At 34.4% G+C, this 14,327-nt stretch overlaps 2 protein-coding genes across 3 annotated transcripts in view; both read left to right on the top strand.

Annotated features, from left to right (window-relative positions):
- The window catches only part of plekhh1 (pleckstrin homology domain containing, family H (with MyTH4 domain) member 1), a 145,868-nt gene extending 144,826 nt beyond the window's left edge, over positions 1 to 1,042 (top strand). For both annotated transcript variants that reach the window (XM_067368034.1, XM_067368033.1), the window contains exons 29-30: positions 313 to 459; positions 860 to 1,042. In XM_067368034.1, the coding sequence (XP_067224135.1) occupies positions 313 to 459; positions 860 to 1,042 (330 nt within the window). The remainder of the gene's footprint in view (positions 1 to 312; positions 460 to 859) is intronic.
- Positions 1,043 to 6,081: 5,039 nt separating this feature from the next.
- The window catches only part of slc25a21 (solute carrier family 25 member 21), a 130,445-nt gene continuing 122,199 nt past the window's right edge, over positions 6,082 to 14,327 (top strand). Inside the window, exons 1-2 of the mRNA XM_067367743.1 lie at positions 6,082 to 6,188; positions 6,392 to 6,475. Coding sequence (XP_067223844.1) covers positions 6,409 to 6,475 — 67 coding nt within the window. The 5' untranslated portion in view covers positions 6,082 to 6,188; positions 6,392 to 6,408. The remainder of the gene's footprint in view (positions 6,189 to 6,391; positions 6,476 to 14,327) is intronic.

Raw genomic sequence — 14,327 nt, forward strand, 5'->3', positions numbered from 1 at the left:
AAAGCTAAATCGATCCTTTAGAAATCATTCTAATATGCTGATTTGGTGCTCAAGAAACATTTCTTATTATTATGATCATCAATGTTGAAAACCGTTGTACTGATTTAATAATTTTGTGGAAACTGATACATTTTTTCAAAATTATTTTATGAACAGAAAGTTCAAAAGAACAGCATTTATTTGAAATAATTATAAAAGTCTTTACTGTCATCTTTGATCAGTATAATGCATCCTTCCATTCAAACTTTTGAATGGTAGTGTGTATTGTTTATTTATATATATAGTTTTTGTAAATTTCTCTAACTTTTTTAGCACCCATTGGCCACATATCCATACCAGTCAGTAATCACCTTCGGAGGCTGCAAGGAAGATTTCATGCTAGTGATCAGCCAGATTAAAGACCAGGCTTTGGGCAAGAAGACTGTGGATAAACTTTTATTTGCAATGGCTAAACCAAAGGTAAGACATGCTAAGTTACAAAAGGTAAAACTCAGTTTAACTGCATTTCCAAATGCGGCCAGTAAAGACAGAATTCTGATATGGGACGTGGTGCTTTTAGCATTAAATTTTATTACCCATCTTAGAAATCTGATCTTAAGCGTGTGTGGGTGAAATCAGAACTTAAACTCATACACCCCCCTCAGAAACCACTATCTGAATGACATCTGATGGTAAAAACAGGGGTTTCGCTCATACAGCATTACATGATACAGGAAGTGCTAATGAGCTCCACTGTGTGAGGATCTTTTTTCATATATATCTGTGGTTCAAGTCTTTTTTGGCTTGATACAGCAGAAATATTCATCTACTGAAGAGTTTGCACCTTCTTTGTGTTTCTTTCTCTCTTTCAATGCTGTAGATCTTGGAACTGACGCTCCTCATGGCTAGTTATATTAACTACTGGACCTCCAGCTTACCAGGGGCCGGCAACCAGACTCAAGGCTCAGTGCTAGAGCCTCCGGGAGACAGGAAGCTCTGGGACATAGACAGCCGACACTTCCCCTCAATGACATACACAACCAAAGGCCCCACTCTCCTTTAAAACCTCAGCCTCCAGGTGTCTGGACACATCGGCAACTACACAAATAAAAACACATTTTGGGAAACATTTAGATGATTTAGTTTGGGATACAATTAAGACTTTTTGTGTTTGAAGGTTCAAACAATAAACTGGAAAAAAAAAAGTTATTTATTGTGCGAAATGGTCAACTATTTGCGCACTGTTTGTAGTCCAAATACAAAAAATAAACACATCACAAAGTGGGTTTATAAATGGAGACTCGTAGTGACCCGCCCTGAGAAGATCACCCACCGAGTCAGAGTAGATCCAAGAGTATTTTATTCTTGAGTGCAAAAAGTTTGGCGCTTATTTTTAAGGAATTGGAGCTTTTAAACTGGACTTCCAGGTAAAGACATGGTTTGACTTTTTCATTTGTGCGTAACATGATTTTGTTTCATCTCTGTCTGTGTTTGAATTTTTTATTGTTTAGTTAGTTTTATGTTTATATTTGTTATATTAGGACATTTCCACTGTTTAAATAAGGGTACCATCAGTCATTTAAAGTTTATACAGTGAATACTTCATCAGGATGCTTAAAAACATTACATCATCTCTAGTACATTAGCACATATGATGCAAACTAGGTAACCAGTAAATAAACAAAAGTATGGAACCCAGCACATGACATGCAGGAAAAAAATAGTAGGCTAAATCAGGTGCCTGATTTAGCAAATAAAGGGAATGAAATAGTAAATTATGCACACGATTTTGCAAATCGAGGGAACGGAATGGTAAATCACGGAAACGATTTAACAAATCGAGGGAACGAAATAGTAAATCATGGGAACGATTTTGCAAATCGAGGGAATGAAATAGTAAATTATGTGAACAATTTAGCAAATGGAGGGAACGAAATAGTAAATCATGCTCACAATTTTGCAGATCGAGGGAACGAAATAGTAAATCATGAACATGATTTAGCAAATCGAGGGAACAATATAGTAAATCATACGAATGATTTAGCAAATTGAGGGAACAAAATAGTAAATCCTGCGTACGATTTTGCGAATCGAGGGAACGGAATAGTAAATCATGGGAACGATTTTGCAAATCGAGGGAACGAAATAGTAAATTATGTGAACAATTTAGCAAATGAAGGGAACAAAATAGTAAATCATGGGAACGATTTTGCAAATCGAGGGAATGAAATAGTAAATTATGTGAAAAATTTAGCAAATGGAGGGAACAAAATAGTAAATCATACGAATGATTTAGCAAATTGAGGGAACAAAATAGTAAATCATGGGAACGATTTTGCAAATCGAGGGAACGAAATAGTAAATTATGTGAACAATTTAGCAAATGAAGGGAACAAAATAGTAAATCATCCGTACGATTTTGCAAATCGAGGGAATGAAATAGTAAATCATGCAAATGATTTAGCAAATGGAGAGAACGAAATAGTAAATCCTGCGTACGATTTAGCAAATCAAGGGAACGAAACAGTAAGTTGTGCGCACGATTTAGCAAACCAAGGCAACGATTTAGTAAGTTGTGCGCTCGATTTAGGAAATCGAGGGAACGAAATAGTAAATTGTGGAATTAGTAAATCCTGTGCATGATTTAGCAAACAGAGGGAATGAAATAGTAAATAGTGGGCACGATTTAGTAAATCAAGGGAACAAAATAGTAAATCGTGCGCACGATTTATAAATCATAGGAACGAATTAGTAAATCATGTGTGCGAAATCCTTGCATGTCATGTGGGGGGCTCCGTACCGTAGGACAGTCTTATGTGGTACAAAATTCAAGAGTGGTACTGTTAGTGTGTCTAGTGGTAGTGTAACACGGTTGATTAGTTCTTCTCATCTATCTATACAGGAAATGACATGAAAATGTCATCGGCACCTTGTGAAGTTACACCGTTTAAGTTAAAAGTGTTAGTTTATCCTCTCATATTACGTGCCATTTTCTGTAGTACTACCAAACATAATGCTTAATCTGAGCCAATCTGTTTTCATTATAACAAATAGTGACAAGTTTCATAGTTTCAAAAAGGCACACATATTTCATATTTGCTTATACTAGCCATAGCCTTGCCTTTTGTGTAAAGAAAAAACACACCACACACATTTCGCAACATGACGTTAATATGTGCAGGATCATATATTTTCGTGAAGTTTGTATCTTGAGAATGGTCATAATTAAATAATGAGATCCAGTGCTGGGTATATTACTTACAAACTGTAGTTTATAACTGATTACAAATTACATTACAAAAATTGTATCATAATCCATTACATTACATATTTTAGGTTATATAATCGATTACTTTTGACCTAACTGGTTGATTTGAACAGGAGAACATTGTACCATACTGATATAAAAATACAAAGAGAAAGAAAATATATATTTCATTCTTTATCAACAACATGAAGTGCATTAATTATGAACTGGGGTTTGTGAAGGAACTGCAGGTGGTTTGTGAAAAGCTAATAAATAAATTTTCAAATGTAAAATTAAAATAATAAAAATGATTTTGAAAGACAAATGCCTGCCGTTGTGTGAATAATGTGTAACCATGTAATTAATAAAAAGTAACTAGTCTGATTACAAGTATTTAAAACGCAATGTAATCTGATTACAAGTACTTAATTTTTGTAATCTGATTACATAATTCAGATTACAATAATCAGTTACTACCCAGCACTGATGATATCATTTTTTTCTTTTTATATGCAGTTTTTTAGAAATTAGATTTTAAAAATATTAGGTCTTAGGATATTTACCACACAGTGAAAAACATGGCATATTTTCAATCATAGAAAGTATTTTAATTTTCTTTTTTCCCCCCATAAATAATAGAAAGTAACCGTGAATACAAGTGCTATCTACATTGCACAAGAAAGAAATACAAAGAATGATCAAGAGTGTTTCAGAAACGGATAATTGACAGATTAGGTAAAGACACACTGTACCCTTCATTTTTTTGAGGATGTAGGGATGAGTTTTGAAAAAGCTGTAATAATGACATGATAACTTGAATTATTCTATGAATCAAACCACTTTTTCTGTATTTTGAATATTTATTTTGTCATTTAAAATAATAATAAACAGACATGTTTGTGGTCTAAACAACTTTATTTCAAGCAGCCAACTGGAAATGATGTCACTTTTGTCATTGTTAAGATCCGAGGCCAAAAAATGTGTCAGTACAGACATTCAGAAGTGATGCTGTGAGAGCTTCATAGAGAAATTGTTGCAAATAAAAAGTTAATTGCAATGCTCCTTTTCGATTTTTATTAATTCTTGCATTTTCATTTCAAGGATAAGCTCGATTTGTGGTATGAATAACTGTATATAACACTTATGCACCGTATGACTATGTTAAATTTTTATTTTTCATTCATGTGAAAACCCTTCTCCATTTAATTATGTTAATCAATACATCATTTTCTTTTAGGTTAAAGGCTTTCGCAATCATAGGCAAATTTACAGAACAGTTTGTTTAGATTTACTTGTTCTTATATTGCAGAAAAAACTGATTAATAACTGCAAAAGTTCACAGATTTGCTGGCCACCGTGTAGGTTTATAGACGGGTGGGGTTTTCTCTGCTCTCTCACTCCAGGCAGGTCAAAGTGCTAATGGCATTTCCCTGCCAATAGACTGCTATAAATTCACATTTGAAAATTAAACGGGGAAAAAATGTGTATGTTCTAAGCTAATACGGTAATATGCTCATTATTCAGCCACACTCTCTCTAAGCAAGTTGTAACGTTGAATTAGGGAAAGCCTGCTTTTCATTGTTGCCTTCTGCATTGGGAAAAAAGAAATCTGTGGCTCGCTACATGGTTTGGAGGAACCCCAGACTCTCTCAAGGATGTGTTTTTATGTTTTTCTTACATTTTAAATGACAGTTTTTAGTTTATGAGACATCACGTAAACTATCTTAAGCTCTGGGTTCTGCTTTAAAACTTTTAACAATGATATATCTGAATATAATCTACGGATGTCATTTTTCTTTCATTTGATACAACTATGCTATAAAAATGCTTGGTTAAATATGGACAAACCCAGGGATTGGGTTGTTTTCACCCAGCCATTTTTTTCAACCAATTTTGGATTTATTTTTTTAGCCAGCAATATAGTAATATAGTAAAAGGCATGTTTTGCTCACCCCCAAATTAGGTAAATTTGTAGGGTATTTTAAGCTGAAACTTGACCAGACCAGAGACTTCTTGTGAAAGAGGGCATAATAGGTGCCCTTTAGCCCAACCTGCTGGGTTTGTCCATATTTAACCCAACTTGGGTTGTTTTTAACCCAGCATTTTTTAGTCTAACAGTCAGTGCTTGAAAATTATTTTTGTGTATATAGGCCCTATACAATAATTTATCTTATATATTATCTAATAAAAACATATTAAATCCCCACAATGCACCTAATTAATCTACATTAATTCATAACCAATTTCATTAATAACTTATTCTGATTTTAATATGTGAAATTATATTTTATTTTATGATTAAGATGGTTTCCAAACATGTCCAGTTTCAACTATAAACTTGGAACAGATCATAATGTCCTTATATATCTAAAAAAAGTGTATTAAAAATTAGTATACAAGTAAATTAGAAACTTAAAAATTATAAGAGTATGAATTAAAAAGTATGAATGTGGTTACATAGCTAAAATATCAATTTTATGCTCAAAAAGCAAGACAAACATTTCACAAAGTGGGTTTTAAATGATAAAATATTAAATATACCATTCGACAAAAAGCATTTGGACACTTTGGTTTTTGCACAATAGTGATATGTGATAAACTACACTCTGCCAGGATACCTATGTGAACTTGAAGGGAACCAACTGTACTGAAAATGGCTGAGAAAAGTTATTTCTGATATAAGCTTTAGGCAGATGGTACTGTGTTTAAGTGTGAAATACATCTAGGACCACTACTGGCGTGTTTATTAGCTTATTAATTGATAATTCATTCGCATTCGGCCTCTGTGAACTCTGAATCCTTGTCCGAGTTAAAATTAAACTCTATTGCCTAAGAGCGCGCTCACACACAGCTCGCGCCAAGACGCCGCGTGTCAGAACAGAACTCTTCCGCGTGCACGTGCGCTGCATCTCCATAACGCGAGGAACTAAATACAATCTTTCCAGTGAAATCCCAAACTGAAGTAAGGTTTAAACACACACACATATGTAGTCCACAGCACTAGCCTATATCATGCGGCGTATGACCGCATTACTAACATAATAATTCAGGCCTATTTAATTTAACTACACCGAGGGTTTTATTAATAATGTAGCCTACTAAAATAAATTTGGAATAACAAATCGGTTTAAAATGCAGCAACTCTGCTATTTTTCCTCGACACAGGCCCAGAATCAGTGAAAATGACATCTAAAAGGCAAAGTTTATTGAGAGAGGCGTCTCATCAGATCATTGCGGGTGGATCAGCAGGTAAGACGCGCTTCAACTTTTTATTTCACACAACTTTGTTTACCACCGTGTTCAGTCGCGCGCACATTCGGCACCAGTTAGCGACACTCTAAACCGCTACGAGGAGTGTTAAATACTTTTGTCAGGTATTTTGTCGTGTAAAGGTGTTTATAGTAAACAAATGTGTGATTTTAAAGTAGATTAAGGTACGAATCCTTCAACCGGATGTCTGTCTATTGAGGGACGCGGGATACATGCGCACTTTAGTTAGTTCCGTTTACAAATCGTTCCCTCAGTTTAAGACCTGATTTGTGTAATTTAGTTTATTCCTGGCAAGTTTCTTTATGTGATTAATAGCACTTTGGTTCTCGTCTGAATTATGTTTACTTGAGTTAAATATAGGCTATTCTATAAGAATGAGTGATATTTTCTGTTCATTTGTCAATAAATGTGTGTTTGCTTGGAGTTCACGCGAGCCAACATGACGCTTTTATATTTAATATACATGTTTCAGACAGAACGGAAGTCTACACGTTTGTAATTAGCAATGATGCCAGCTGCTTTGCAAAAGGTTTCATTGTGCATTTTGAGCTCGTCAAAATGTAATGGCGGAGAAATAGGAAAATCAACTTATGAATAGCTATTCTTTAATAGGAAAGAACCGGTGTAATGTCTGTTTTCTGTGACATTACAGAAATTGAGTCTGTTCATCAAATTCTTGATGTCTCAAGACTGAAAGAATCTCAGATGTGGAATAATTTTACTGTCTGGAATCAAGCAGACTGCAAAGTTTGAGCTCATATTGCTTGTATGAAGATCTGGCAGGCTATTTTAGCTTTGACACTGATGGATTTTGAACTTAACCCTTGTGCAGTACACTCAGGGTCTTCTGGGTCTCCACAGACCCCAGGCAACAAAATGTAATTTTGTAACAAAATAATTGCTTTTTTTTTTTTTTTAAACAAATAATTTTGCTCTGTTTATTAATGTTTTTACTCCACATTTGTGCAGGTTTTGGAGGATTTATTTTATTTTTTACATTTATATAAATAAATAAAAAAAATATTTTTTTTAAAATAGGTTTTTATACAAAAACAGCTTTTTATGTAAAATTCACTTTATAAAAGACCCACATTTCTAAATTTCATTCATGGGGATAACATGGATAATTTGACATGGTTTAGTGTAAGATTTTTGCCCATATTTTGGAAAATGCAGTTTTAAAAGTAAAAAAAAAAAAAAAAAAAAAAAAAAAAATTTAAATTTTTTTACCAATAAATGGCTGCAGAGCTCCACTATTTGCTATGTGCTATTTGACTGACTGAAAGACATCCTTTTTTTTCAGTTGGGTTCATATCTAAATATTCTGAAATCACAATTATAACAATAAAAGCTACTTTTGTCAAAGTTTAGTATTTGTTGTAATAAAAAAAACAGTTTTTCAATATTGTTACATTATGATAAGAAAATGGGGAAAAAAATTATCCTCAAAATCAACATTTTTGAAATACTTATTTTTTCCAGTACAAAAAAATGCTAAACTTTGACCAAAAAAATATATATATATTGTCATAATTGTGATTTCATAATATTTAGATATGAATCTAACTGAAAAATACTTGTGAAAAGATGTCTTTCAGTCAGTCAAATAGCAAGTAGTGCAGCTCTGCAGCATCTACAGTTAGATTTTTTACATTTAAAACTGCATTTTCCAAAATATTGGCAAAAATCTTAGACTAAACCATGTCAAATTATCCATGTTATCCCCATGAATGAAAGTTAGAAATGTGGGTCTTTTATAAAATGAATTTTACACGAAAAGCTGTTTTTGTATAAAAACCTACTCAACAAAATATTTATTTATTTATTTATATAAATTTTAAAGATATGACAAATCCTCCAAAACCTGCACAAATATGAAGTAAAAACATTAATAAACAGAGTAAAATTACATTTGTTTTTAAAAAAAAAAAAACAATTATTTTGTTACAAAATTACATTTTGTTGCCTGGGGTCTGTGGAGACCCCAAAGACCCTGAGTGTGACTTTTTTTTTCTACACTAACATAAAAACAAGATATCACTCCACTTTTTTTATTATTATTATTTATAGACCTAGAAAGTGTTAACAACTGTACAAAGTTTCATGTCATTTGGACAAGGAGAACATTTTTTTTAATTTGAGCAAATGTTGTTTGGGGTCTAAAGGTTCCAACATTAAGAAATAGTAAATGAATAACAATGTACTCTAAATTTTAACATCCCACTTTGATCTTTGCATCATATTTCTTTCTTTCTTTCTTTCTTTCTTTCTTTCTTTCTTTCTTTCTTTCTTTCTTTCTTTCTTTCTTTCTTTCTTTCTTTCTTTCTTTCTTTCTTTCTTTCTTTCTTTCTTTCCAGTATAGTAACCCAGTGTTATTAGCACTTGTCACATTCCCTCCTGCAGCCTGTTAACGAGGCTGGGGAGAGAGAAAATTTAATTTATGTGTGTGACCTGGTCACAGTGATTGGATTGGGTCTGTGCTTGGCTTCTCTCGGGCTTCGGCTGACTCTCCAAAATTGCTTTTTTTCCTCTTAAGGACACAAGAGTTAATGTCATAGCAGTGCGTTTTATATATCCTACCAGGGCTCATTTCACAGCCTTTCCATCCAAGCATATATGGAGAAATGGAAGCATGTGTTAAAGTCTGGAATTGGGGGGAATTAGGCTGTACCTAATAATAACCTTATAATCCCTATGATGTCAAGTTTTTAACCTACCACAAGGGGGAAGCATTGTACTTGGCATTGATTGTAGTCTCAGAGCATTTTTCCACTTTTGTGTGTCATTGGTTGCCTTTTCATGGCTTATGCACTGGTTTATATTCTGTGAAAGTCCATCTCTTGTAAAACCAATTAAAAAATACTTGTGTTGAAAACACAAAAGCATATGAGAGAAAATAGTTACGCAACAGAATTACTTAAAAATGTATATATCATTTCATTAATTTGACTCAGATTTGAGTCTTTAAAAACACACATTTAAAAGATTTAAAAGATAATTTACTCACCCCCATGTCATACAAGATGTTTATGTCTTTCTAGGGTTTTTGAGGGAAACATTCCAGGATTTTTCTCCATATAGTGGACTTCAACAGTTACCAGTGGGTTGAAGGTCCAAATGTCAGTTTCAGTGCAGCTTCAAAGAGCTCTACATGATCCCAGACGAGGAATAAGAGTCCTATCTAGAGAAACGATCGGTCATTTTCTTAAAAAAATCAAATAAAAATATATGCATTTTTTATTTTTAACAACAAATGCTCATCTTGCACTGCTCCGCGATGTGCCACGCATTACGTAATCACATTGGAAAGGTCACGCGTGATGTAAACCGAAGTACTAATCCAGTGTTTACAAAGTGAACGTGCAAAGACTAAGTCAAACGTAAAACAATAATGTCAGACGATTTTGAAGTTAGAGAGAAAATGAGATGGAGTTTTCCACCCTAATGCGGTACTTCCACCTATGTCACTGTGTGACCTTTCCAACATGATTATGTAATGCGTGGCGCATCGCAGAGCAGTGCAAGATGAGCATTTATGGTTAAGTATATATATTTTTTTTTCTTTAGAAAATGATCCGTTTCTCTAGATAAGACCCTTATTCCTCATCTGGGATCATATAGAGCTCTTTGAAGCTGCACTGAAACCGTTGGGAACTTTTGAAGTCCACTATATGGAGAAAAATCCTGGAATGTTTTCCTCAAAAACATTAATTTCTTTTCAACTGAAGAAAGACAGACATAAACATCTTGAATGACAAACTAATCTTTTACATATCCTTCAAGTATTGTCTCTTTAATTAATCAATAAAGTAATTAATTGATCAAATCTGTGTTGTGCTAAATCTGGTTTTGACTGCTTTATAAGTACATTAACATTTACTGACATGCATTTTATTTTAGAAAAAAATCCATCTATATGGAACTATTAGCCGACTCATAAGACGATACCCAGGGCAATCCAGCATTAATTGTGAAAAATGGGCCTTAATTAGTTCAGCCGGATATTATGATCTTTGCATTTAACCAATTATATAAAAAATTCTCCTTCATAAGTGTTCTTAATGGGAACTTATTTTCTTTTCATCATTTATCTTAGTTTTATCCAGAAGGTCCGGAAGAACGGTCAGATGTTACCTTAAGTGTTTTTGGTATTGATTTCCTCTCCCTGCCCCTGTTATACAGAGTAATTTGGTAAGATTTACACAAAAATGTTTTAGTTATGATTAGTTTCTGTGTAAACGTATCCGCCGACCGCAAATGGAGTGTGACGGGAAAAGACAGACAGCCTAAGTATAATTGAACTCAGTCCACCCCTCCACAGCAGACCCTCACTTAAAACACACTCAGACCTCCAGTTTTAACCGGTGTATACGTGTGAAATAAAGTTAGGAGCATCAGACAAATAAATTCATGGACCCTCAATCGAGAAGAAGAAAGGAGTAAAACAGGATCAAATAAATAAAGGAGGACCCTTGGAGAAATATTCACATTAGATGTCTGCAGCTACAATCAGAGCTGAATTAGCCCTAATATTTATTTCCAGAAACAATTGTACATTCCTCAGCAGGGCAATGATTGGACATGTTGTGGACAGATGTTTAGATGAGCTCATGTTTGAATGTTGATTTTGGAGGGTTCTTCTCCAAATCGCCTTTTTATACACCCACTTCTGTCGACTTTTGCCTTTTTATCACTGGACACAGAAAGCGATTCTATGAACAGTTGATATTTATGTAATCACGCAATCATCAGATAAGAAAACTTGACTGGTGCGCTTCTCGATGTGTAGAAAACCGTTCTCGAAATGGGGCAAAAACGCAATTAAACCATAATAAACATTACAAAAACAAACAAGAGGAGATTTATTGACTGCTACGACTAATTACCTCTGGAGGAAATGTGCAGGATCATAATGTCACAAGAAATCAGTTGACTGCAACCAGGCATGAAGTATAATGGTAACATATGAAGCAAGGAGCTTAAGACTCTCCAAACAGATCATATACCTCCCACAGGTACCTGCAGTAGATTGGAGTCGCTCTTAAAAAGAGCAAACACCTCAAATGTGCGCAAATATGCGTTTGTTTACACCACGAATGGATTACTTTCTTCTGCTGATCATAAAACATCACTCCCTCTGAGTCTGACCCATACGCCCGCCTGCAAGAACTACTGTCGAACTACTGTTTGCATGAGCCGGATGTGGATTGTCGCTGTTGTGTCAGCTGTTTATCAGAGAGCCGAGCCCTGAACGGATGGAGTTTAGTCTGCCGGGGTAATGTACGAGCCAGCCAGGGGCCGCCGACGTTATCTTAATGGTATGATTTATGGAGGTCGCGCGCTGAACTGAGCAGAGGAGCCGCGACAGATGGGGACGTGCGTGGGAGACGTTACTGTAGACGGTTCGCGCGCACACAACCACACATACGCTCATCCATCATGAATTTTGTGTTGCTGTAAGCAATGAGGATAATTGCGGTGTTATGGTAAGAGTAGCGTGATTATGATTGTTCGACATGGGAGGCTGTGTCTGGGCTAGCGCTCGCGCTCAAATTATTAAAATGAGGCCTTTGGAGTAAACTGAAAAGACTGAAAGGAGTTGGCTGGCTACAACAAATACAGTATATTCAAATCGCCTGATAACGATGGTGATCTAATCAGTGATGTTAATGTTAACCACATTCATTTTTGATAAAACATACTCTGTGTTTGAATGGCGTTTGTGCCGTTGGCGAAAATTCACGTCAAGCTAAATTGGCTCGTTTATGATTTTTTCTATTAGGAAATCTTGGCATATCTAATGTGAGTGTGTAAACGCGGCCTTTTAAAGTCTGTTTAATTGTCCCTGGTAAAGAAAAATGTTTTCGTATTCGTTCATTAAATGGTAACGACTTCTGGCTCCGAAATGACTTTCCTTTTTGGTGACGTCACATAGGAAACATACCCCCGCTTTCACAGACTAAAATGCATGTTTGAGCTGTTTTAACTGAAAGCAACTTGCACTGATATATCTTTAAATATGTCAGTGCCATTGTTTTGTTTCAAGATGAACACCATTAATGTTTTGTTTGTTTTTTTCTAAAAGCTACCTAAATATCCTAATTGAACTAAGGTTTTATGCCTGGCTGTGAAACCAGGGCATAGTGAATAAAGCTATTAAGACAGCGTTTAAGATTAATGTTGTAATAATGCAGTCTTTTTAAAAATCTTGCATTGGTTGAATGAAGTAATTGGATGCCTGTAAATCTAATTAAGTTTACAGCGATAATTGCAAGTAATGATAACAACTAAAAAGAAGTGTTTCCATTGGGATGCATCAAGATGCTCTCAAGGGTGAACTTGACCTTCAGCCTTCATGTGTTTGGTCAAAAAGAAAAAATCCTCAAGAAGAGTATTTGAGGAGGGGAATGGTTCTCCACAATCCAATGTAAACTTGTATCCAAGTCCAATTTGGTGTGTAATGCCCACTTTTCACAATGCAATCGTTTTCCACTTGAAAATATGTCATATAGCGTAAGTAAAAGGGGTTGCGAATGGGTCATAGACGAATAAGGTTTTTAAAAGTGTGAAAAAAAACATAATAGAGATATAATTAATTTTGAAGTTTTATTAAGTGTAAACAATGAGATTATGTGGTTTTTATAATCAATTAACACTGCTTTTGCCATTTTTACCAAAAAAGTCGGTTTAACCAAAATTTCAGTTTTACTGAATGACACTTTTGGTTTTACCGAATGACAATATTTTCAAACAATGCTAACAGACTGATATCTAGCTAACAAAAGGACAATCAAACATTTTATATTTAGTACAAATGTTTAAAATATTACAACATTTTCCATGTTTTATAGCGGTTGTACCGAATGACCTGATGTTTCGGGACATGCGTATGAACAAGTGAAAACATGAATTTTTCAAATAGTTAAGAGAGAGTTAGTTACTTTGCTTTATGACCATGTGGTCCTTTGCAGGTGTCTGAATGATGTCACATCCTGTCACATGATATTGACTGCATGACTTGATTCAAAATGGTCCCTTTATATTGGTTACTCCGAATGACATCATTTTCTGGACATTCTTTCTCTTAACAAAGCAACGACTTCTACACATAATTTTAATACCATTTTGCACCATATTGATATATGATGTAGTAAAATCATGCCAGAATAAAAAAAAAAATATATACATTTATTACATTTTAAGATATTTTAATCACAAATGAAATGTCTGTATTGGCCTTTGGACGGTTAAACCGAATGACCTTTTGACACTTCAAAATCTTTAAAATACCTTTATATGTAGCAAAATATAATTAAAACCTTTTGGATTTAATAAAAGAGATCTAGTTGTACGACCTTACATACTTTTATTATTATTATTATTATTATTAAGGCCTTTGGACAAAAAAAAATACCTGAATACATTATCACGTTTACTTTGTTTTAAACTTTTTACACAATCCCTCAAATAACCAAAAACTGGTAGTCTGACATAACATGAAAAGTCAAGGGGGAAAAAAAGAGTCTGCGATGTCAGAGATTTCCAAAGGAATGAATATATTAAAACACGCAGTCATACTGGCCGAACACACTGTATTACATACAGTACTATAATACAGCACATGGCAGCAATAATGTAGCTGGAAAGGAAACTGGCTAACAAGCTATGCTTAATTGAGCACTTAGTCTAAGTAGTCAAGGGCCATAGTTTGAATGACCCTGTAGGAAAATGAAACTGCACGGTAGATGATACACTGTGTGTGCATGCATTTGCGTGTAAGCATTCACTTTTTCTTGGATCGCTGTCCGGTTGGCTGTTGTTCGACCTTGTA

This window comes from Chanodichthys erythropterus, chromosome 18 (genome assembly GCF_024489055.1).
Source record: "Chanodichthys erythropterus isolate Z2021 chromosome 18, ASM2448905v1, whole genome shotgun sequence".
In the NCBI taxonomy this organism is placed as follows: domain Eukaryota; kingdom Metazoa; phylum Chordata; class Actinopteri; order Cypriniformes; family Xenocyprididae; genus Chanodichthys; species Chanodichthys erythropterus.